This window comes from Trifolium pratense, linkage group LG5 (genome assembly GCF_020283565.1).
Source record: "Trifolium pratense cultivar HEN17-A07 linkage group LG5, ARS_RC_1.1, whole genome shotgun sequence".
Classification (NCBI taxonomy): domain Eukaryota; kingdom Viridiplantae; phylum Streptophyta; class Magnoliopsida; order Fabales; family Fabaceae; genus Trifolium; species Trifolium pratense.
The window spans coordinates 43239086-43266226 of record NC_060063.1 but is presented as its reverse complement, the minus strand read 5'-3'; the positions used below and the strand labels follow the sequence as shown (position 1 = coordinate 43266226).

Genomic DNA, 27141 nt, shown 5'->3' with positions numbered 1-27141 from the left:
TTGTTTCCATTTGCACTTATTCTTCAATAAACCCTAATTTTTCATTTATCTCTTTCTATATTAAACGGACCAAATTCAATTTTTTTTAATTAATTTGTTTTTATGAAAAAATGAAAAATTTAATTTAAAAATGAAAATTTAAATGGAAATGTTATTATAATATCCACGCCAACAAATGAAGTCTACTCAGCATCCGCCAAATCATCAAAAATTTGACTTGTCAGCAAAAACTCTATTTCATGAATTATTTTAAAAAAATTGAGATTTTACATGGACAAAATCATATTTAAGTCTATTTTATTTAATGCTAGTAATATTTTTCTTATAAAAAAACACTAAGAATTTGTGTCATGTGAGATGAGTGAATGACATAACCAGTTTCAATTAGTAGTATAAATGCCAAATTAGTGTGGAAATGAAAGTTCCCCATTCTACCATCACAATATCTTCAAGCTGCATTGTTCAACGCAGCAGTTAATTAACAAGGTTAGGTATCATACCACTTAGAATGAATCAATTCAAAATTCATATATAAGATATTATCATATAGTATGAATTATTAGTCTACGTACACTGCGTGTATTGTAGAATCAATCACAAAGGAAATTAAGCCACACTTAGGATTCAACATGAGAGAAAGATTAATGTACAAGGATTTCGTCACAATAACGGGTAGCAAAAGTAAATAATATGAAATTGTGACTTAAACATTTGTTGCCAAAATGTTGGACTAAAATGAGTTCATTAATTCAAGCATTTACCAAACACCAATATATAATGTGTTCTAAATGGTAATGATCATTATTTATGTTTCCTTAATTTCTTCGTGTATCACTTAAGCAGTAGCAGCTGAACATATTCACATTGTAAATGGGGTGTTGTCATTGAAATGAAGTCAGGGCCTACTAAACTATTACTAGCTCCGTCCCAAAACAATGGTCCTTTACGTATACCAATGCATAATTTGAATCATTAATATTTTTAATTTTTTTTCATGAAAAATTATAAAAATTTAATATTGTGAAAATATTCATTGAGACAAATCAAACAAGATTTTATTTGCTAATATTTGTCTTTATACATTAGTAAAAAAATACGGTCAAAAATAAATGTCAACCGTCAACAGGAACAATTGTTTTGGGACGGAGGGAGTAAGAAAATTATGGCCCAATCACAAGGTGACAATGTCTTTTTAAGCTCACTAACAAAAGAAAATTAATTGTTATTAATTATATTTATAAAGGCTAATGCTACGGTGGACCAACTTCACAAATGGTCCACCGTGGACAAGTGATCTACCAAATACGAATTTTATAAAATTTACCGTTAGATTGAAAATTTATATCATATAGATTATCCATAAAAAAATTTAGAAAAATTGAAAATCATTTGATATGTTATTGAGACCCATCAAGATTTACGGTATTTTTCTATGGATGATCTAAATGATATAAACATTCAATCCAATGGTGGATTTTGTAAAATTCGTATTCGTTATAATGTTATTCATGACTAGTCCACCATGGACCACTTGATGAAGTGGTCCATATTAGAATTTACCTATTTATAAAACATGTTTGAGTTGATTTTTTTTCTCTAGTAATCTAGTGGCTAGAAATTCCACCTTAAAGGTGAATAAGTGTAGTGTTCGAGTTCGAACACCGATTCCTGCATAATATTGATAAAGTTTGGACCAAACATCATAATGATAAACTCTATCCATTTTCTTTGAAGAATTGCAGAACCCTCGCAGTGTCATTTGCTCACAAGTTGGACTATTTTTAATGTATTAATAAATGGGATTTTTTTTTTCAACTACTTTTTTCTTCGTGAAGACCTAATTAATTTCAAAGTTGATTTTCTTTTTGTTCGATCATGAAGTAAGTAAAATCTGGCCATAAATTATTTTTACTGGCCCGAACAATTCATCTTAAATGGAACTCATTAACCATTTGAGTCAAATATCTTAATTATTTCAAAATTGATTTTAGACTTTAAAAACTATGCTGGGTTAATTAATCTCACATTAAAGTTTTGTTGATACCTCTTTATCAAATTACAAAAGAAAGTTTTTTTTTTACTAAAAAAAAGTTAAATGAAGATGTACCGACAGTGTCAAATAATTTTATACGATTATAATAAAAAAATTATCAATTTGCCATGTGATATGAAGAAAATGGAGTGACGTAGTAAAAAACATAGTTGATATTGATTAACCGTGTAAAATTATACACTGTTTATTCCTTTTTCTCATAAAAAAAATAACATGGGATTAAACAATTATTAGATGTTAAGTAAGATATAAAAAAAAAAATTAGAATATTGGATATCCGAAGTTGAAAAGATTAGGCTGCGTTTTCCTTCATTAAAATTTAAAATGTATTGTTTTCTCTTCTTTTCCCACGATTTTATTGCAAATCTTCCTCCAACTATACTACTAGTATATTTTATTTTATTTTTTGAACAATATCTTACTATCTTATGATCCAAGACAAGTCGACATGTAAATGTAATACTCGTTTAGCATCCGTGGCACTATAATTAGCACACAAGATCAACACAAAAATCACGAACTTTCGAACTTAAACATCATTTTAAAATATAATAATGCTATTTGGTGTAAATCATATAATTGAAAAACATTTGTTGGTGAACATTTGGCAATATGTCAATGAATATATTCATATTTTACGTTAGCGTGACCATATAACATACATGATGAATTATAAATAATAATAATTTGTTGACAGTTATCAAGTGGAAAATTAGTTTATATCGTTGAATGTTGTTTAACATTTTCTAACAAAGAAAATTATTATTTTTATTATAAAATTAAGAAGAAAATATCGTGTTGTACCAAAAAGAAAAAAGGAAGAAAATATCGTGTTTACTTATTTTTGTAACAATGTGACAAATTAATAGTAAATGGCATTATTGAATGAATAGTTTCACTTGTAAAATAAAATAATATTATCCAATACTACATTGCTTTCAATATCTTTAAATTATTTTACAGATTCAAGGAACTAGTTGAGTTTTTAGAAGAACATCATTGTCATTTAATTTGGACGTGGCACGATTGATATTTTTATCATTAGTTTTCAACATAAGAAGCTAATGTTAATTTTAATCAATTTTTTTGTATTAAAATATTTGTTTTAAACCTTGCAAATATAGGAGGCACAATGTTTTTTTCTTCTATATTGATGGCTCACAATTTACATAATCTTTTTCCTTTAGTCTTTGGCCTCAAGTTTCCATCATTTGGCATTAACATGAGTCGAGAGCACAAATATATGAGTTTTATAAGTAGGCAATTTTTACTATACATGTTGGTTTTATAATAAGGTTGGGCTAAGTCTAATTCCAAATTTTAAAATTGTATCGACTCTTCTCCAAAATATGTTGCACCACCTACTATTAAGTTGTAGAAACAATCTTCACTTTATAAGTTGGTTTTGTAGGATTTAGTTAGACCTAATTTCCAATTTTAAGACAATATGATCAAAGTCTAGTTCAAAATATATTAGACCACATGCCATCGGGTTCTATTATTGAGTTATCCACCATTTATATCCACGTATCAAAGTCCAATAATATTGGGCATGAGGGGTGTGCTAAAGAGTCTGGCATTGTATGTGAGTCTAATTCAACATCTATTAAGCCACTTGCTATCAGTTTATGTTATCGGGTCATCCACTATTTTTATCCACACACCAATGCCAATAATGTTGGACGTGAGTTTATAAGGAGAGCAATCATCACGTTACAAGATAGTTTTGTAAGATTAAATTAAAATTGCTATCTAGTAGTAGAAATAATTCTTACCTTGCAAGTCATTTTTGTAGGATCGAATAATAATCAAAATACATATTAACCTCCTCAATAAACAAAAGACACTACTTACAAAAACTTAAAACATAGGAGTATTTAAGTCTTAAATAAATAAGAATTAATATACTACTAGACAAGGTTAAATTTGAATAGAAGGGAGAACACCTTCACTACACCCTACTACATTGTTCTTTTCCTATAACAAATAAGGAAAGTGCTAACTAGTGCCCCGGCACTAGTTAAGGATACTAATTATAGTAAAATTACATTGAAACTTGTGTAGTCAATGTTTGTAAAGTATAAAAAGTGTTATTTCCACTTCAAAAATTGCTTTTTTTGTATCCTTAACTAGTGCCCCGGGGCACTAGTTAATTTGAGGGATCAAAATTACATGCAATTAATTAAAATATATTTTTGATTTACCAAAAGTATTAACTATATATCTTTATTACCTCACTCCACCTCAATCTAGAATTTACCAAAAAATTACATGATGTTTTCTCTCCCCACCCCCATGAATCTTTTATCCCCCTGAATTTCCAATTTTGCCCTTGAAAAAACTTCGGTTCGTAGAAACCGAAGTTGTTTTTTGCCTTGAAAACAAATTTCGGTTTCTAAAAACCGAAATTTACTCTGAATTTGCACTAGAAAAAATTCGGTTTCTGCGAACCGAATTTTTCTGCAAGGGCAAAATTGGAATATTGGGGGGTATAAAAGATTCATGGGAGGGGGAAGAGAAAACATCAAATTACATTAATGGTGCATCTCAGTTGAATCTTGGATTTAATATTAGATCCAACAATAGAACCCAATGTGGAAGTGAGTTGACCCAGCCATAAAACATTTTTGTTGAATTTTAGAATGCCAAAATTTTAATGGGCTACACCACATTGCCCATAAATTTATGGAAAAAAAACGTGGAATATAAAACTGGAAAATGGGATAATAGATTCATGAAAATTGCTCTTCCAACTCTTTGCATTGTTCCCAGGTCCCTCAAATGTTGTTCGGAAGTTACAATCCGATCACGCATGGTCTTGGAGGGTAACTTTCGAAATTTATCAAAATAGGAAGGAATTTTTTTTTTTTTAAAAAGTATGGGTTTCGAAAGTTATGAATCGCATGGAGGGTCTCGATAACTTCCGAAAATGTACTCCCTCCGGCCTTATTTATAAGCAAAAGTCAACAAAATATTTTGACCTCAAATATAAGCAAAAGTTACAAAAATCAACCTCATTTAATGGTATTCTTCCAAAAGTACCCTTATTAATTGTTCTACTTTTTAACATGAGTGTAGAGTCCCGATGCATATTTAATATATTGTAAGGTCATTTTAGGAATTTCAATAGAAATATTACATAAAATTAAGATAAAAATGGTACTCCTTAATAAGTGTGCAAAAATGAATTTTTGCTTACAAAAGAGGCCGGAGTAGCATTGTTTATGTCATATTGTAGAAGCTATTTGGAAGATAATTTTCGAAGCAGATTGGTACCTGAATTTCTTGAATTTTTTCTGAAAGTTGATGTGTAATGCATTTTTATGCACAAAGAAAGCAAAAAAGAAGTTATATGATATAATGGGCATACTCTCAACATATTGTGCCTTATACATAATTATAACTTTTTTGAGTCTATTCTCAACATGTTTTGAAAAATTCTCTTTAGGCTCTCAATATGCTTTTAAGGCCCCCTCAACATGCTTGGAAAATATGGAGAATAAGTTTAACTAGTCTAACTTTGAGTTTAAATGTAAAAATGTAACTGAGCAAACATGCATAAAGACAAAGACTTGTAGACAAGCTCTAGAAGCTGGCAAAAAAACCCAAACCCGAGAGACCCACCCGAACCCAAACCCAAGTCAACGGGCGAAACCTGATTTGACTGGGTTTGGGTTTGGGTTCGGGTGACACCCGATAATATGGGTGTGGGTTTGATATCAGTCAAACCCACACCCGAAACTCATACACCCACCCGAAATATTTTATAATTACCTAATTACCCTCATAATCTCCCTCAATTTCCTTGGAAGACCTTAAATTTTAGTTATAAGTTAATTTCTTGAAAGTCTATGTTGTAATTTCTTGAAAGTCTATGTTTGAATTTCCTTGGAAGACCTTAATTTTAGTTGTAATTTAATTCAAAGTCTATGTTGAAATTTAATTTCTTAAATTTGCAAATTATTTTCAAATGTGTTGCGGGTTTGGGTTTGGGTGAAAAAAACCCGAACCCAATGGGTGTGGGCGTGGGTGTTGTTTTGCCACTCGAACAACATTTGGGTTTGGGTTTGGGTTTAGGTGATGATTTCGGGTGTGGGTTTGGTAAGTGTCAAACCCGCACCCATGGGCGGCCGTTGCCATCCCTACTAGAAGCATGTCACACTATGAGCAGAGGCGACCTGTACACATGTGCGGCATGTGCGATGGCATCGGGCCTCAAAATTTTGAGGGCCTCAACTCAAAATTTTGAGGTCCTATAATATTAGTTATATATTATTTGTACCTACAAAATATATATTGTTAATGTTCATAAAATATCATATGAATATCAATAGATTAATTATCTATACTCGTAAATATAGTTCTAGTCCATTTTAATCTTTGCATAAAATTTAATCTTAGATTATGATGTTCCTTTTTGACGTTATATACAAAAATAATTGTTTTGTATTTCTAGTCCCATTTGATTTAATATTGATAATTTATATGTTTACAAGAATAAGAGTGATTTTTTTTATATTATATAAAATTTAAATCGACAATTTTTTTAAAAAAATTTTTTTTTTTATTAAGGACCACTTTTATATTTTGCACAGAACACCCTAAAACTCGGAGACGCGACTGACAATAAGTAATTCACACTAGAAGACTTGTAGACTAAACTTGATGCAGAAAGACAAAGACTTACACGCCAAAATTAATTCACTTTATTCCTATGAAGTACGGACACATCTATGAATAGTCGTGTCACGGTGTCTAACACGTGTTCGATACTGTTGAAATATGATGCATATTTCCTGAATCTTCTACAATACATTAATAACATGTAGAATAACTATTAGTCATTAAGAGATGGTGTACACTTGTAGATAAATTTAAATATTTTAGAAATATGTAGCGGTGTATGTGTTCTATATTATAATATATTTTCCGTTTAAAAAAAAAACAGTGTCGACTTATTCATGTCGTATCAAGTGTCTGTGTCTGTATCAGAGTCTGTGCTTCCTGAATATTCCAAAGCCACCCTCCCCACTAAAGCAATATCAAATAGCACAAAAGCAAAGCAAGCAAGGAATTGCAAATAATCCACGACAGAAGCAAACATTCAGAAAGACAAAGACTTGTAGACAAGCTCTAGAAGCATGCATGTCACACCAGAAGACTTATAGACCACAGTTGATGTAGAAAGAGAAAAAGTTATAGACCAAAATTGATCCACTCTATTCAAAAACCACATTGCACCACACCCACAGAGCTTTCAATTAAAAACAAACTACAAACAAAATAAAATAGCTACAAAATGTTGATTTTTTTAATCAAGCTACAAAGTTGATTAAAGACCAATCTGATCCCATAATTATGTTGTTAACTCAATTTTTTTCTCCATCATTTGTACATGTAAATTCAAAACATACCCCCGTTTAGATTAGCTTATTTTTGAGCTTATGCAAATAGCTTATCCAATTTTCATGTATTAAATTATAAGTTTGTCAATGTAGTTTATGATAAAATAGCTTATAAAAATGCAATTTTCACGAGTGTGAACTTATAGAATAGCATAAAACCTAATTTATATTGCATAAGCTGTTTGCATAAGCTCAAAAATAAGCTAATCCAAACGGGGCCTAAATGGAATTGAACAGATAACTTATCAACTCAGGCAAAGCTTGAGTCTAGCAAAACAAACACTAAATTATTCTCTTGTCTTGTGTTTTGTTTGTACCATTTGTGTGTAGCGTCCCCAAAAGCAGACGCTATATTAATTCATAAATAAAAGTGATGCTAGTAGAGCATCTGTGTCGTGGCCGACGTTAGTTTGTTTGAAGCTACAACACACTTTTGTTTTAGCATAAGTGCTGATAACAACTACTTGCACAAATGCAAACTGGAGCACACGTAGGGGTGCTCAAATCCAAACCAATCCAAAAAATAACCGTAAACCGATCCAAAAAAACCGAAAACCGCAAAAAACCGAATATTTTTGGATGTGTTTGGATGTCCTTTTTGTGAAAACCGCTGGATCGGATCGGATTTTGGATTGATTTTTCAAAACCGATCCAAACCGGACCAAACCGCATACATAATTTTTAATAGTTATTTAACTTTTTATTAGTATGATATATTACATTAACATATTAATTGTTGGTTTTTAATTTTCTCAATAACACATATTAGTTCAATTTCATCTATTTCTTTTTACTATTTCATTGGTTTCAAATATATTTGATAATTGTCATTGCAAAATATTAATTTTTAACATATTATGTCTTATATTTTACATAAAATATATTATTTTATCATGTATTTATAACATTAATATTTAAATAAGTAAAATTTAATTTGTAATTTGGATATCCAAAAACTGATCCAAATTAAACTGCACAAAATTGGATCGGATTGGATCGTATTTTTTTAATTAGCCATCCAAAACCGAACCGAACCGCAAGTAATTTTAATTTTGGATCGGATGAATTTTTGCCACAAAACCGATCCAAACCGAACCGCGAGCACCCCTGCACGCGTACTGCAGGCATAAGCTTGTTTACGCGGTTCTTGTCTGCACAATTCTTGTTTTTATTTTGGGGTTTATCTGGTCCCTACAACGGAGAAATACTTGAATGGGCACAAGTCTAAATAAATTATCCTTATGCACACTCACATAAGCAAACAAAAATTAAATAGAAAGAGATTAAAGTAATATTAATTGATGTGACTATTTTATTTTTATTTTAATTATTTGATTTGTGAATGTGTGCCTATATCCTTTTTAAGAAAAAGTAAAAAAGCAACATACTTTCTAACAAATAGGATTTTTTTTGACACATAGGAATTTATTAAGTAAACTAAGAGCATCTTCAATAAAAGTATCATAGAAGGTTTCATAGGCTAATGATTCGGTACTTTATTTTTTATCATTGGAGTTCCATGACGTGGCATTAAGAGTATCAAAATTGATGATACGATACCTTAAATAAGGTACCGTATCATCAATTTAATATTACCTTTTTTTATTAAATCAAATTGAATAGCTTCTATATATAAAAAAAAAAACATTAACGTTTGATAATTAAATGACCATTTGATCTTCTTTTTTCACTATATATTTGATCATATTACATATTATTCTACATATTACACAATTTCTATTTGTTTTGTTCTCAAATCATATTTTTCATTTAGGAGAATAATCAAAATCAATTATTTTATATATTTCATGTCATATCTATGTATTTTTCACCATTTTTGATTTATTGTTTTGTATTTCTCATTATATTTACGTATTTATTAAATTAGATAAATTTTTATGTTTATTTAGACGAAGTTAAGAAAATAAATATAGAAGGGATCACTTGTGAATAATGTATAATACTCAAAGTAGTATCACCATTGAAACAAAATATGTATGAGTTGCATAAGTATTACATGACATTGTAAGGACCACTTGTTAGTAATATATGATACCCAAAGGAGTATCACCATTGGAGATGCTCTAACAACTAAAAACTTAACAAGGTTGTCCCGTGAACTTAGTTTAGTTGGTAGAGACATTGCATTATATATGCAGGGGCCGAGGTTCGAACCCCGATGATCCTATTTAATGAAAGAGATAGACACACAAAAGTCGCCATTAGCATCGCATTCGTCATTCTTCGTTGTGAGTCGCCAGAAAATCTCCATCTGTCGGGTGAGCTCCGACATGCCAGCACCGGAGGTCTAGCGTTGACCACCAGAAAAATTGTTTTTAAAATAATTAATAAATCTGTTTTTTTAATCAATTAATAATTATGTTTTAAAAATATATTTTTTATATTTTAATAGATATATCAGGTAGATATATTCATCCATTTAAGACATAATAATGGATGGAGTGAATGGATCATATATTTATTAGCTTGTAATATTTTTTTTTGACAAATGTAATAGATTATTTTAATCCATCCATTATATTTTATCACCCTTAAACCTGAATACTAAGAAAGTAAAATGCATTTGACCAAAACAAAGAGAAAACATAACATACTTTAATTTTGCATTACAAAACTCTACAACTAGTAGAGTTTACAATTACAAAGGGATATATATACTACAGCACTCACTACTAAACTCCACATTCCTACATCAATTTTTTTCATTATCAAGCTTATTATTTCTTTCTCTTGTCATTAAATATGATGACATGATTAAACTTACACAAATTCAATTATTCCAAAGGAGAGTCTGGAGGAGCTCGAAAGGAATAATGAGGCCACTATTCCAGAATTACAAAAGAAAACTTCACATATCTCCACCAAAAAACTTAAGACATTAGTTTTATGGGTCACATCTTTTATAAATTCAACATTCTTTCTATTCATAAACGATGTGAGACTTAACCACGAACGCTTAAAACCCGACAAAAACAAAACTTAAGTAGATAAAAATACTCAAAGGGAGTAAAGATGATCAGCAAGTCTAGGCTCAGCAACAACTTCTAATGGTATTTTCTTAGGTGTAGATAGCCCAAAAATCTCCTCCATATTCAAATCCTCATTTTTCACATTATTATCACTTAATCTCCAATTAAATCCATGCAACAAATTAGCTAAACTTAATTGAATGACCTTAATACCAAGAGGGTAACCAGGACACATTCTTCTACCAGCACCAAATGCCAACAACTCATAATCATGTCCTTTTACATCTATATCATTACCAATAAATCTTTCTGGGTTAAACTCATAAGGATTATCCCAACTATTAGAATCTCTTCCAATTCCCCAACTATTGACAAAAATTAATGTCCCTTTTGGGATATCATAACCATCAACATTGCAATCTTCTCTAGCTTCTCTTGGCACTAACAATGGTGCCACTGGATGTAGCCTCATTGTTTCTTTAGCAATTGCATACAAATAAGGTAAATTCACAAAGTCATTCTCTTCAACCCATCTATCTTTTCCTATTACTCTGTCTAGTTCTTCTGTTGCTTTCTTGAATATCTCTGGATTTTTCATTAGTTCAGACATTGCCCATTCTACTGTTACTGTTGAGCTCTCTGTTCCACCTGCTATTAGGTCCTGAGGAATAGATATATAATAGATAAGTAGATTAAAATAAAGTTAAATCTATAAATATGGGATTAAGAGGGTCTTTGTTATAGCTTATTTTAAATAAAAATCATTTTTTTTATAAAAATAATTATTTTTAATTGTTTTGCATCTGTTTGTTACAGATTTTTAAAATAATCAGAAACTAAAAATAATCAGAAAACAGCTAAAAATGAGAAGCTATTAAAAAAAGGTTTAGATCAAGATTTAATATTCTTTCTCCGTACGAAATAAGGGAACAAATGAAATTTACCGTTTAAAAAAGTGAATATTTTAGTTTATTATTATAAAAAGGACAGGAAAAACTATTAAGCAAAACTTTGTTGCTTCACACATATTAAAGAAAAATTTATTTACTTATTTTGGTGTAACTTGATTGCTCCCCTTACTAAAATATCATTTAGTATAAGAAAATAATTACATTAAATTTATATTTGGACTATGCACTGACGATCTTAGAAAATAGGAAAATTAAAATGGGATATTTTTGAAACAATGATATATTAAATAAAATTAGATTTTTAGATTTGATAACTTTTACTTAATATTATTGATATTTTGAAACAATAATATTATTAAATAAATTTTAAAGTTGATAGGAATATTGTATTGCATATGTAGGAATCGAGTTTGAATCCAGATTATTTTTTTGTTCATCTCAAGCATTAAATTTCTTCCATTAAATTATTTATTAAAAAGAAAAAACAGAGGTTAAGTTTTTTATGATGACATAAGGGGATATATTTTAAGTTTACTAAAAAGTCATTGTTAATGAATATTATTCCTTCTTCATATCATGTTGAATCCGTCAAGGATAGCCTATAATTTCTCTGTACAGAGAAGTGTTTTCTACTATGTTAATTGTAGGTAAAAAAATAAATTGAATCCCACAAATTAGAAAAATGTTATTTCAACATTAAAAATACGACAAACCTAAATATGCATGCCACTTTTTAATCATAAACATTATTACCCAACAAATTAATAAAGAAAAAATAAACCAACAATAAATTGGTATAAGTGTTGAGAAATTTGTACATCCCGTTGTGCAGACCATCAAATGTTCTATCCCTAACTTCTACACATGTATGAATAGTTAGAAGAAGAGAACTCATCTTGTATGTCCTACAAATTACCCGATATAGACTAGTCATCGTTATACGATGGTGAAATATTTACGGACAAGATCAAACAATTAAAATTAAAAAATTATATATATTTGTGTTTTTTTATAGAATATATATTTGGTGTTAAATATTTACGGAAATAACATTTTTGACTAAGAGATAAACTTAAAGCAGTTAAAATAGAACATTTATTAATTAAGAAATCAAAACAAAACTTAAAAATTAATTAAGAAACCAAAAGTATAATTAAGCAAAAAAAAAAAAAAAAATTATATTTACCTGAGTAAAGCCTTTGACTCCAGGCCTCTCAAGTTTGACTTCAAGGTTAGGATCTTCAGCAAGCTGCAAAAGCACATCCACCATATCTTTAGCAACATAATCCTTAGCATTTTTCCTTTTCTCAATGTGTTCCTCCAACACATGTTCCATAAACCAATCAAATTTTTTACCCAAAGCCTTCATCCTCTTCACATAACCTTGAAAATCCAGGAAATTAATCCAAGGAATAAAATCCCCAATATTAAGGACCCCGTTAAGCATAAACAACTCCTCCAACATCTTCTTAAACTCGTCCGGGGAAATAAAAGCATTTTCTGTCTTTTCCAAATAATTTTTCCCCAACACCATGCGACTTATAATATTTAGATTCAGATTTAAAAGATGGTCTTTCAACAAAATTGTTTTATTTTTTGAGTTGAAGAGTTCGTGCAAAAAAGCATGTAACTCTTGGTTTCTTATGAACTCATAAGATTGAAGGCGTCTCGCACTAAACAATTCTAATAGACATATTCTACGGGCCTGACGCCAATATGGACCATATTGAGACCAAGTCATGTCAGAGTAGTTATAAGTTGTGTATTTACCAGCCGAGAATTTGGGCCGGCCGGCAAGAGTGGCATCGTGAGTTTTAAGGAACTCTTTTGCTATTTTTGCAGACGAGCCCACAATGACGGGTTTAGAGCCGAGCCATATATGCATGATGGGTCCATATTTTTGGGTGAGCCCATGGAAGGATTGGTGAGGGAGAGATCCCATAAGGTTGAGATTTCCTATTATGGGCCATGGTTTTGGGCCTGGGGGTAGGTTGTATTTGCGGCGGCGGAGACGGCGGCTGAAGAGGAGGAGAATAGCAAATGTTGTCAACAATGTGATCCAACTAGGAAGCTCCAATTGTACTGCCATCTTTGCTGGATTTTGTGACTTTGTTATGGTGATTGTGAGGAATTGATGAGAGGTTAAAGAGTGAGTGGGTTATTTATTTATAATCATAATAATCATAGCATAGGATTAGGATTAGGAGCAATTCTTTATTCCATAGGACCCTATGTACGTGGAACATGTTTCTTGTAGTCTTGTATCGATTTGGATTAATTTCTTCGTGATCTCATTGGCATGTGTAAGACTGTATGGTGGAGTATTATTTTATCACTCACATAAGCGTGAAACAAGGATTTTTAATATTTCATGGTAGCATAAAGATATATTTGTTTCTTGATCTAAATAAAAAAATAATTTGTTTCAACTTGTTTCAAAAAAGTCACCGATGAATTTAAATCATTTAGATTGTTTTCTAAAAAAATAATCATTTAGTTTTCTCTGGCCGGTGTAATAATCTTTTAGATTGTTTTCAACGCATCTAAAGTGATCTTTTCTGAATTGTAATGGTTGAGTACCTCTTATATTCCTTATAATTCATTATTTGCTTATTAAAAAAAACGATGAATTTAAATTGTATAAGTTTAAATATTAAATAATTTCTGAAAATCATAGCCTTTAAACTCCTCCTCCAAATGCGTTTGGTTCGTAAAATAGCATGAACGAGACAGAACAGCATATGACAGAACAAAATAATACAGGATAGGACAAAACTGTACCGGAGAGATATAGGACGATAATTTTTTTATATTCGAAAATAAAATGTGCATTTTCGTATTTTTTATAGTTGTACTGTGGACAAAAAGTTGTTCTGTGGTTTAGTGAGGAACAAAAAATCTTGTTTTTGTCATGTCCCTTGCTACCTAATTTGTTCAGTCTCATAATCAGTTTCAAATCAAACAAAATACAACAAAAGTTGTCCAGTCCAATTCCCTATTTTTTAGCAGATCAAACGCATCAGAACAAAAATCAAGAGAGAACATAACATAACTTAACTTGGCATTACAAATGCTACTACAACCGGTAGAGAGAGCTTACAAAGGGATACACTACTACACTCATTATTAAACTCCAACATTCCAACATCATTTTTTTCTTCTTCATTATCATGCTTACAATTTCTTTCTCATTAAACTCACACAACAAATCCAATTATTGCCAAATCTTATTAAAAAACTTAAGTAGAGAAAAATATATACTCAAAGTGAGTAAAGATGATCAGCAAGTCTAGGCTCCGAAACAACTTCTAATGGTATTTTCTTAGGTGTAGAGAGCCCAAAAATCTCCTCCATATTCAAATCCTCATTTTTCACATTATTATCACTTAATCTCCAATTAAATCCATGCAACAAGTTAGCCAAACTTGATTGAATGACCTTAATACCAAGAGGGTAACCCGGACACATTCTTCTACCAGCGCCAAATGGTAATAACTCGTAATCATGTCCTTTTACATCTATATTTTTACCAAGAAACCTCTCAGGCATAAACTCATATGGATTTTCCCAAATATTGGGATCTCTTCCAATTGTCCAAGTATTGACAAGAATTTGAGTTCCTTTCGGGATATCGTAACCATCAACATGACAATCTTCTCTCGCTTGTCGTGGGACTAACATTGGTGCCACTGGATGTAGCCTCATTGTTTCTTTAGCAATTGCATATACATAAGGTAAATTCACAATGTCTTTCTCTTCAACCCATCTATCTTTTCCTATTACTCTGTCTAACTCCTCTGTTGCTCTCTTGAAGATCTCTGGCTTTCTTATTAGCTCTGAGATTGCCCATTCAACTGTTACTGCTGAGCTCTCTGTGCCACCTGCTATAATGTCCTGAAAAATAGATGTATATATAATAAATAGATTGAAAAAAAAGTTAAATCTTTAAATATGATCTGTTGGATCGTGATCGGATGGCCAGGATGCAATACAGCGTGAAACTGCGTGTTTTTTGTACGGCAGGAAATCCAAATCCTACTATTTGTATCACATGTAATGTTATTGGCAAATGTTGGTCAGTATCTTATCTTGTGTCTTCTAATACTACCAAATTGACCACACATTTCACTATGTCTGTATCTTTTTATGTTAAACATTTCACTGTGTTTGTTTCGTAATTTATAAAAATATCATTGATAACCAAAAAAATCCTTGACAATGAAATATTTTCCGGTTTTATATATAAGTAAAAAATAACTTTTTAAATAAATTAATTATATTAATTTTTTATTAATTTATTTTTACTTATATATGAAATCGATATTTGATTATAGGATGAATTATGAGGCATGTTTTATACATGTAAGTAGGACGGGAAGAGAGTACTACTATTCCTTGTTTATTTATAGTACGTCAATCAATACGGCAAATCATATGGAATGAACAGAGAAATAGTGACTTTTCAGCTACCTATCGTTTTCACGATAATAATGCAATTCGAGTATTCCACTCAGCTTTAATTATAAATGGAATAAATTTTTTGAATTTATCGAATATTTAATATATTTAATCTATAATATAAATTAGATACATTAATTATTTAACAAATATAAAAAATGAAATGTTGTATTTTGTTAATTTTGTAGCGGTCGTTTTTAAAAAATGAGAAATTTAAGAAAAAAACACACTCCCCCTAATATGAAAATTTCAAGATTTTAAACGTCTGATACTTATAACGTGTGTATCAAAGCCTCCATCCTCTAAATTCCAAGATTTTAAACGTCTGATACTTATTATAACGTCCATATCAAAGCCTCCATCCTCTAACATAAAAATATGTGCCATCAAATTTTAACATAAAAGAAACACTCCCCGTAACATAAAAATGAGAATTTTGAAAAAAAAAATAAAATCATTCTCCTAACATGAAATTTTCTCATTTTTATAATATCCGCTACTTAAATAACAAATGTATTTTGTTAATTTTGTAGAACACATGAAAAAATGGGTAAGATGAGAAGAGAAATTCTCAGATATTGTGCATCTATTGGACCATCTATGCATATAAGGATATGCGACAAAATTAATGTTGGTGACAGACAACTATCTTTTTTTGGTTGTTGGTGACAACTATATTAATTTAGAGGAGTGCTAGCAACACACTTCAATAACAAACACACTCTAACACACTCTCTTTTATTGGTTAAAATTTATATGGATCCCATAAAAGTTATATGAGTCCATATTTTTTTATGAGACCCATGTTAATTTCAACCAACAAAAGAAAGTGTGTTGGAGTGTGTTTGTTAAAGAGTGTGTTGCTAGCATTATTCATTAATTTATTCAGGAGATAAACCGTATCCAATAATTTTATTTTGTTGGTTATATTGCCCGACGCAACAACAAATCATTTGAAGTTATTATTCCAACAACAACAAAAATGATCATTTCAAGTTATATGTATCATTGTTTTTATTTAGGGTCATCCTAACCGGCGTCTCTGGGGCACTGATTAAGGAAACCAAAAATAGAAAGTTTTGAAAAGAAAAGAACACTTTTTAAACTTTCGATGAATTGACTGCACAAACTCTAATGTCAAATTACTATTTTTGCATCCTTAAGCGGTGCCCCTTTAGCATTTTCCTTTTTATTTAATTAGTATTTTTAATATTATGAATTTAAGGTTAATTTTGACTTATAATACTACTACTAGTACCCACATTTATCTCATACACACCAAAGAATTGTCTATTACTAGTTTCAAATTTAATTACCTGAGTAAAAGCTTTGACTCCATGCCTCTCAAGTTTAACTTCAAGAGTAGGATCCTCAGCAAGCTGCAAAAGCACATCCACCATATCTTTAGCAACATAATCCTTAACACTTTTCCTCCTTTCAATATGTTCCTCCAACACATGTTCCATGAATCTATCAAATTTTTTACTCAAAGCTTTCATCCTCTTCACATAACCTTGTAAATCCAAGAAATGAATCCAAGGAATAAAATCCCCAATATTAAGGATTCCATTAAGTAAAAACAACTCATCCAACATCTTCTTAAACTCCTCTGGAGAAATAATAGCATTTTCAGTCTCTTCTAAGTATTTTTTTCCTAACGTCATACGACTTATAACATTTAGACTCAAAGTTGTAAGATGGTCTTTCAACACAATTGTTTTATTTTTCGAATTGAAGAGTTCATGCAAAAAAGCATGTAACTCTTGTTTCCTTATGTACTCATAAGACTCGAGACGTTTCGCACTAAACAATTCTAACAAACACATTCTACGGGCTTGACGCCAATATGGACCATATTGGGACCAAGTTATATCGGAGTAGTTATAAGTTGTGTATTTACCGGCCGAAAATTTGGGACGGCCGGCTAGAGCAGCATCATTGGTTTTGAGGAAGGCTCTGGCTAATTCTACGGTTGAGCCCACAATGACGGGTTTGGAGCCGAACCATAGATACATCATGGGTCCATATTTTTGGGTGAGACCATGGAGGGATTGATGTGGGAGGGATCCAATAAGGTTAAGATTTCCTATTATGGGCCATGGTTTTGGACCTGGTGGTAGATTGTATTTGCTGCGACGGCGGAGACGGTGGCTGAAGAGGAGGAGGATGGCAAATGTTGTCAATAATGTGATCCAACTAGGAAGCTCCAATAATTGTATTGGTGCCATCTTCGCTGGAATTGGAGGGTTGTGATTGTGATGAGTATTTGCAGGTGAATGGGTCATATATTTATAATAGTGACAAAGCTACTATTATAACTCAACGACCCACCTCAGGTTCAATTAACTTTCCATAAAGCATATTTCTTGTAGTCTTGTAATAATTTTGGGTTCTTCGTGATCACATTGGCATGTTTAAAGGACTAATTTCCACAAGAGTGTGTAAGATGCAATTAAATACTCCTCGGATCCTTTTTTAAATATCCTTTTAGATTACGCATATCACTCCAAAATTTTAATCAATAATATTTAATATATTTAATAGAGAGATCAAATTACACCGGTGACGAATACAAATTTTACAAAATTTATTGTTGGATTGAAAATAGATCATTCTTATTAAATTTTACAAAAATCTAAAATCCTTTAATATGTTATTGAGACCGATGAAGATTAAGGGCTCGTTTGGTGCACAGGATAAGAGACAATAACCAGTGGCGGAACCAAAAAAAATATCGTGGGTGGGCCGAAAAATAGTCAATCTATTTTCAAATTGAATTTTTTGCTCCTCTATTTTCACATGTTACAATTTTGGTACCAACAAACTATATTTTTACTCTAAAAATTGTGATTTTTGGCTATAAAGGTGATTTATTGTCTCCAACATTGAATCTAAAGATGAAATATCAAATTTGAGACCAAAATTCACAATTTTTTCCCATTAAAATTCGCTAATTTTACAACAAAAAAGTAATAAAAAAATATTGAGATAGGACTAAAATTGCAACAAATGTGAAAATATGGGACTTGAAAAATTTAATATTAATTAAACATATTTTTTTATGTCATTTCATATTTATATATGTTAGTTCAATTGCTAATTTTATCTATTATTATAAATTCAATTAATTATGAACTAACATTTACACTAATACTTGAACTAATATGTGTACCGAATTACTTATAATCATCAATACTATACTATAAATTAATATTTACATTAATATTTGTACATATATATATACCGGGTGACTTAATATCATTAATAATTTTTTCCCATTAAAATTCGCTAATTTTACAACAAAAAAGTAATAAAAAAATATTGAGATAGGACTAAAATTGCAACAAATGTGAAAATATGGGACTTGAAAAATTTAATATTAATTAAACATATTTTTTTATGTCATTTCATATTTATATATGTTAGTTCAATTGCTAATTTTATCTATTATTATAAATTCAATTAATTATGAACTAACATTTACACTAATACTTGAACTAATATGTGTACCGAATTACTTATAATCATCAATACTATACTATAAATTAATATTTACATTAATATTTGTACATATATATATACCGGGTGACTTAATATCATTAATAATACATTTAAATTAATACCGTACATATAAAAAAAAATTATTTTTTGGGGGTGGGGGTGGGCCGTGGCCCACCTCAGCCCACCCCTAGGTCCGCTGCTGACAATAACTGTACCTGTATCATATCCTGCCGCAATCCAGTGTTTGGTGATACAACAGGATATGATAAGTTAATCCTGAAGCTTATCCTATTTTGTCTCTCTAGTTATAATTCTTATCCTGAATTTGAGCTGGGTTACCAGCAAGATAGGATAAGAAAAAAAAATTACTGACTTATTTTATAAAATATATTTTAAAATACATAAAATAAAACTAATAAAATATAAATAATAAAATAATTAATTTTTAAATATATATGTTATTTTCTCATAGGGGTAATTTTGTAATTTATATATTCTAAAAAATCAAAATCTTACTAAAATAACAATATTTTAAAATAAAATGATTATTAAAAAAATTGACAAATAGGGATATTAATTTAAATTTTATAAAAAATTAAATATAATTCTTTTACAATAGTAGTTTTATTATTTACGTATGAGATATATAATATATTTATTTGGCTTATCTAACATGTATATATTATTGAGTTATTTATTTGATCATGATTCATATAAAAAATTAAACTTGATTATTTTCTCATGATTTTTATTCGAAATTATATAAAGTTATTTGATTACTATTATTTATATTTTTTATTTATAAAATTCAAAGTATTACAAAATAATTTTAAAAAAACAACAATTGTTTTACAAGAGTAATTTTGTAATTTAAATATGTTATATATCTTATCATATTATTATGAGCTATTAAAAACAAAATATAATATTTATCATGTTTGTTATCCTGTGTGCACCAAACACAAAATATGATAACTGATCATAACTGTTATCCTGCTGTTATCCCATCTTATCCTTATCCTGTTTTATATCCTATCTTGTCACTATACTATCATGCGCATCAAACGGACTCTAATGGTTTATGGACTTTTATTGAATACCATTAATATTGATCTATCTCAAAATCATATCAAATGATTTTAGAGTTTTATAAAATTCAACATAAATAATCTATATAATATAAACTTTCAATCCAACGGTGAATTTTGTAAAATTTATATTTGTTAAAATGTTATTGAATGGTGTAACATTATATTTAATTATAGGGAAAATTACAATGCTCCCTTGAGATCTCACTCACACCCCTCTAGTTTAATAAATAACAATGACCTCCCTTAATTGATTCTCTTATTGACACATACCTCCCTTGCAAGTTAACGTCGTTACTGCTCTGTTAGCATAAGTTTTGGTAAGTCATGATGCTTCCTTTTTGTACATTACAAGCAAAAGCAATTCCTTTGAGATTATTTTTATAACAACTTTTTTTCTAACAATTAATGTTTAAAGTATTCCAAACAACTTGAAAGTCACGGTCGGAGTAAGCAAGTTCTTGGCAAATATATAAAACTTTATTTGTTAAATAAATTGAATAAGTGGAAGACCATTGACCAATATATTTTTACGTTTTAAAAAAGACTTAGACTTGTCATACTAAAAAATACCAATATATTCTGGGTTGTTGCCATTGCAATTTCACAGAAATTTCAATATTGATTAATGGTCTTAGTATTTGCGAAATGGTTAAATTATTACATTGGCATGATCATCTTGGGTCCATATCCACTGAGTGTGATGGTGTTATTTTTGTTTTGTACTCCTTCGTCCAAAAGATTGTCATAGTAGGTTATGAATTAGGCTAGATATTTTGTAACACACTATCTAATTTCAATGATTAAATTTATGTAGGACCTATAAGATACAGTGGAACCTGTTTTCATTTCAATTAAGTTTATGTTTGGTAAAAAAAATTTTGCGGATAATAGATAAAGTAACTCGGATAAATAAATCAATTTAATTTGTATTATATAGTAAAATTAATGGTTGAAATTACCATATAATATAATAAATATAAAATGATATAATGTTTAATGATATGGCACTGCTTGAAAGCCGTTTGACTAAAGTTTGCTCAACTCTTCTTGGAGATGTCATGTGTGTTGCCTAATGATGTGAACCTAAGATAATGGTTCATGGACAAAGACTTCTTTTTCATGATTGAAATCAAATTTTCCCGAATAATTTTTCAAGAGTTAACCTAAAATCACAAATCAAAAATAAAGAAAAGAATTCAAAACTTACAAAGGTGAATTTGACAAGAAAATGAACATGGGAATGAATGATAAACAAACACTCCTATGAGGTAGATAAGATCAAATGATAATATCTAAGAGAGTTTAAATAAGATGGCGCAAGTTTCTTCTATCTTAACCGACATTTTTAGTTTGGGCACGCAACAACGTTAAAAATTTAGTGAGAGTTTATCATCCATTTAGGTTCACAAAACTCGAGGATTAATCACTGTAATTACGTGCGCAAGATATCCAATTTATGCAAAAAAAAAAATTAAAATCAAATGATGTTGCAGAAGAGAGTTGGAAAACCCCTTCATAATATTCTCAATGGTTTAACCAAAACTCCTAAGAGAGAATTTTCTAACCCAAACACAAGATTGAAGATAACTCTTAATCTTATTTAGTATTTAGAAATGAATTTATGTATAACCTATTAATCATAAAATTTTGGTGTTCGATCCAAGTCACAGCGAGTGTGACTGCAAGGTCCAACGATCCATGTCAAATCAGTTGATGAGTTGAGTAATTTATAGCAACCCATCTCATAGGACCAATATATGAATAAGAATGGTTCATTTGATGTTGCACTTTTTACTTATCTCACGGTCGAACTTTGAATTGTTAAGGTTTCTTTTCTCTATGAATCAGAAGGTTAAAAAAAAAAAAAGAGGAAAATACAACCCATGGATTGTATCCTTTTGGGACACCAAAAATTTGGATCCTCTCAAACCTTTATTATCCTTTCCATTCTGTCATAATTTTAAGAGATTAATTGATATGCACCAACAATGTTAAATAGTTTTACACGATCGTTTAATAAACAACCACCATTTTGTCATGTCATATCAATAAAGTGGGGTGATGTGGCGTAAAACATGGTTGATATTAATTGACGGTGTAAAGTTATTTTACACCATCTATGTAATTTTACACCGTCTGTGTATATAAATTAAATCCTAATTTTAACCATTCATCTCTCTCTAATATGTTTAATTTTTCTTTGTGGGTCAATCGCTGATCTAAATTCATTGTTCCAATGTATGAACAACTAGTCTTATATAGAGGTAGAGCTGTCAAAACGGGCGGCCCGACCAATTTCGGGCCTGCCCGGTCGGGCTTCGGGCTTCGTCGGGCCGGGCTAAAAAGCCCGGATAAAAAAACGGGCTACCAAAATTAGTGCCCGAGCCCGGCCCGGTACGAGTAGTCGGGCTTTCGGGCCGGCCCGGTTTATTTAATTTTTTTTTTTACTTCTAGTGCTCAAATTCAACCATATAAATAGCATTAATCACTACCACAAAAATTAGTTTTAATAGCGCCTATTTAATAGCGCTTATTTAAAAAGAGCTATAAAAGATTAACACGGAGGCCCTATAATAACGCTTTTGAAAAACCCGCTATTGAAACTACTAACACTGATACTCTATAATAGCGTTTTTGAGAAAGCGCTATTAAAATCATGTCTTACAATAGCGTTTTTCATTTAAGTGCTATAATATGTGAAATTAGTAAATAAAAAATATGATGTTGCTGGGTGTCGAACCTGTGACCCTCTCATTATTGTTTTTTTTTTAAACAGATCTCTTATTATTGTTAATAAAAAAAACAAATTGATATCAAAATTAAAATTAAAAAATAAACATAGAGTCATTCATCTCCGTCGAACCTCCATCGATGTCTTCTTACCTTGTCAAGGTCCACCGATCTCGTCGTCTATGTTGAACCCTATGTTCGTCGTTTCGACCCATCACCTCACAATCGAACCATATATCATTCGTTTTCTCTCCTTCAAACCCTAAATTGCTCTTCGTTATTAACACCTCTATCAACCATGTAACCAAAAAAAAAACACCTCTATCAACCACGCCCGAACACCAGATTTGTCGCCCTCACCCCTTCTTCGATGCCTTTCGTTGACAGAAAGAAAGAAACTATCACGCAAAGGAGCTTTTTGCCAACCCCTTCACTGACGACATTCTGCCCTCATACACGAGTTTGATTTGAAACCCTAATCTTGTCTGATCCTTTGGTTTCTTGATTTTTCAATTAATTTAACTTCTTTCAGTTCAATGTTGCAAATTGACAAGGACCAGAAGCTATAATCTTTCCACCTCCTTGATTTTTCAATTGCTTAAATTTCAGGTGTTGCAAACTATTTGATTTTGGATTTTAGTGTGGTATCATCTATTTGTTTTCAATCGCTTAGTATTGTTTATTTTGAGGTGTGTTCATTTCAGGTAATTCATTTTTTAAAGATAATTGTTTGATGATTAAGAATTTGAAACACCCTCACTTGCTTGTTTGCTTGTTGTGTGGTTTGTGAATGTATTGAAGAAATTGAAGTTGTAAATTTTAATCCATGTTTACATTATCTTCTTGTCATATATTAGCTTAGGTTGTTCTATCTTTGTGTGATTTTAGACATAGATTGTTGATCATCTTTGCCACATGAAAAAGTGTAAATCTATTAATCTTGCTGTTGTGTTTGAACAGTTGGAATGGTTCTTGTATAAGAAGGGTTGCTCAAATGCATCTTCTCCATAAATTTGTAGGTTACATTATAGGTGATGATTTTCAATTTTAAGTAAAAAAAGCTAAATTTATAATGTTTTCAATCCCTATAATGATGCCTCTGCTACTGGAATTTAATTTAACTTACTCCTATTTCTAGTTGATATATTATGATTTCTCTTTGTTTTCATTGTACAGGAAACTTGACATGCTTTGATATATAAATTAATAGGTTCAAGTTCTTTGAAATTTGGTGGATGAGAATTTTCTGCATTTCCTCATAGGATTGATTGAAAAGGAGCATTTTTTCCTGTGCGTTTTTAAATGGTAGGTAGATTGGAACCGCTGCTACAACTATGAATTCAATATGCATCTTTTCTCTCCGGTCGAGCCAAATTATTGATTCTTCCTCTTCTATTCTCTTTCGTTACCTCTTCTTTTTTCCTTTTTCAGTTAGAACGGTTATTGAGTCCACCAAACTACCTCTTATTCCTTTCTTCGCTGTTGTAGGTTTCAACCGCACCAACTGAAGGTATTTGTTGCTCTTGTTTCCTTTCATTGTTACTGCTCTTTTGTACAGTTTATCTTTTAGGCATCATTTTCCACTTGATTATATTATTGGGTTTGAATTTTTGCTTATATTTCCTCTTCATTGTGGTTCTCAATTTGGATTTTCAGTTTTTTCTAGTTAATTTATAGTGTACTTATTGTGAATACTAAATCATAAGTAAGAATCTTGTATATATGTGTGTGTATTTAGTGTAGGATATTTGTTTGTTGAAAATGCTATTGTGGTGCATAATTGTATGCCTATGTGTAAGTCGTTTGAGTTCTGTTTAGTGTAGATTCAAGTGTGAATTGTGAAACTAGTAATGAATTTAAAATTATAACTGTAAAGTGTAAATGTTGAAGTTCTTCAATACTAGTTTCATTTTGTTTTGCTAGTTCTCAGTGTTTTATTCTTATTTTTCAGTTCTTTCATATGTGGGGAGATCATATACTGGTGATATTTACCAAGTCTTTAAAAAAATCATACAGGTACCAAGCTACCAAGCTTACTTTGCACATGTAACTTATTTTATGGTAAATCTTGTATGTATCTGCAATTGTAAATGATTCAGGAAGATAATAGGTATGCCTCAAATCACACATTGGGAATGGATCTGCCACTCTTAGGTAAGTTTTAACTCAAAACACTATATATTAGTGTCCTTTCTCTATTTTTCTGAAGTTCCAGATTACTAGTCCTGCATAATATTAGAAGTTTAGTATGCTTATTTTGTTCTTCTATTATTTTGAATGACTTGTGAAAGACACATTCATCATGACCTTGTAAATCATTCGTATACAAGTTTTAATTACTTAAATTTATATTGTTTCGTGGTATTATGTTCCAAGTTTCAACTAGCAAGTTTCATATTTTGCCTTTTATTATAGTACCAGTATATTTTTGTTCAATATGAACAATTTTCAACAAAGATAGCATATTTGGCATTGTATGAACTCTCTCCTATTGACAAGTCTTAATTCATAACATTTTGGTTCTCTTGCTTTCTGAATGTTCAGGTAAACAACAACTCAGACTGGGGCCATGTCAGTGATGCCATAGTTGTTTAGCTAAAGTATGTTATGTAGGTTCTACTAGTTTGATAACTACAATCAATGATCTCACCCGTTTTTCTTGTTACTTTCCAATTATGCTTTACTAGATAGAATTATCTAGTAATTACCTCTTTTTCTTAGAGACAACTTTTTTGGTTACTTTCTTAGAGACAACTTGAGTATGTATGTATTGTATGTCTAGTTTAATTATTTCTATTGATGAATTCTATTGTTAAACTGAAAACCAGTAAGATTCTTTAATCTTATATATATGCCACTATAAGACCAAGACACTAAAATCGGGCATACGATTCGTAGTTAGAACCAAATTTTAACAACAATGAAAACTTTTTTATGGTATTCTTTGTTTTGAAGTGATTCTAGGCAAGCTGTCAGAGGCAGCAGTACTGTACTTCACAAGCCGACAAAGGTGTTATCAAGGTTTCTTTGTTTCACCTCTGCTCTCTGTTCCTTTGTGCTTGTCTCTTGTGAGGTAGTGTTTATGATTTTACTTCCTCTCTTATGGACTCTTGTCTATCCCTAGGATCAAATTTCTCATATGTTATCTATCACATACTCACATGTCAAATTTTATGGCTACTTAGGAATTTGGACATGTGACACTAAAATTTTAGAGTAATGGGGATAATCATAATGTCCCCAAGGTCATAATACTATTTTTCCTCTTAAAAAGATTATTTGTAAATGGGCTATTGAAACACTAGAATGAATTATGAGCATGCTGATGCACCAAAGAATGTATTATCTAGCAAATGCCTATGTACTTGATTTCTTGTACATCTATTATATACAATGACTATGTTTTATTATACAGGTAGTTTGAGGCCTTCCTTTTTCAATGAAGTGGGTGGTTCTCATCAAGTGATAGGTCGTAGAAGAAAGTAGGGCTAGAGTTTGACAATCTCTTTTGTAGTGGTCTTTGTGTTTGTACTAAAATTTGTCATTGATTTTCTCATAAGAAAGTATGGCCAAAGTTTGACAATATCTCTTTTGTAGTGGTCTTTGTGTGTGTACTATTCAATTCGGATTTGTCTTGTACTCGGATTCGTATTGTTTATGAAATGAATGTATTACAAGAGTTTTTATTTTATTAGAGTTTGCCTTGTGTGGTACATCACTATTTTTGTTTTTTACATTAATAATATATGTTTTGAAAGTCTATATATATATATATATATTGGTACTATTTTAAAAGTTCAAGAGCAAGTTGTCAAACAAAAAAATGCAATTTATTGTAAAAAAAGAGCAATTTTAATAAAAGGGACATGATTAGTCAAAAAAAAAAAAGGGAAGGACATACAATAGCGTTTTATAAAGGGGCGCTGTTACAAGTTGGTCCAGACAAGGAATTATAATAGCGTTTTATAAATGCGGGCGCTATTATAAATAACATATAACATC

The 27141-nt window shown here is 30.5% G+C and overlaps 2 protein-coding genes and 1 long non-coding RNA gene across 3 annotated transcripts; 1 reads left to right on the top strand and 2 right to left on the bottom strand.

The window, feature by feature from the left end:
• Nucleotides 1-10058: 10058 nt before the first annotated feature.
• Nucleotides 10059-13701, bottom strand: LOC123883055 (trimethyltridecatetraene synthase-like). The gene is made up of 2 exons (XM_045931747.1): nt 12546-13701; nt 10059-11109 (listed from the first exon to the last, which is right to left on the bottom strand). Exons 1-2 carry the CDS (start codon nt 13446-13448, stop codon nt 10477-10479), a joined length of 1536 nt encoding a protein of 511 aa, XP_045787703.1. The 5' UTR covers nt 13449-13701; the 3' UTR covers nt 10059-10476.
• Nucleotides 13702-14403: 702 nt separating this feature from the next.
• Nucleotides 14404-18267, bottom strand: LOC123883054 (dimethylnonatriene synthase-like). Its single transcript, XM_045931746.1, has 2 exons — nt 17134-18267; nt 14404-15253 (listed from the first exon to the last, which is right to left on the bottom strand). The coding sequence occupies exons 1-2, from the start codon at nt 18100-18102 to the stop codon at nt 14621-14623; spliced, it is 1602 nt and encodes a 533-aa protein (XP_045787702.1). The 5' UTR covers nt 18103-18267; the 3' UTR covers nt 14404-14620.
• Nucleotides 18268-23259: 4992 nt separating this feature from the next.
• On the top strand, nt 23260-26857 carry LOC123883053. The gene is made up of 3 exons (XR_006800105.1): nt 23260-24444; nt 24571-24649; nt 25091-26857. It is a non-coding gene; the product is annotated as an uncharacterized LOC123883053 (long non-coding RNA).
• The last annotated feature ends 284 nt before the right edge of the window (nt 26858-27141 follow it).

Coding starts and splice junctions, on each gene's coding strand:
- LOC123883055 (XM_045931747.1), bottom strand. CDS start 13,448: ATGGCAGTACAATTGGAGCTTCCTAGTTGGATCACATTGTTGACAACA. Junction 11,110..12,545: donor GAGTCAAAGGCTTTACTCAG/GTAAATATAATT, acceptor TCTATTCCTCAG/GACCTAATAGCAGGTGGAAC.
- LOC123883054 (XM_045931746.1), bottom strand. CDS start 18,102: ATGACCCATTCACCTGCAAATACTCATCACAATCACAACCCTCCAATT. Junction 15,254..17,133: donor GAGTCAAAGCTTTTACTCAG/GTAATTAAATTT, acceptor TCTATTTTTCAG/GACATTATAGCAGGTGGCAC.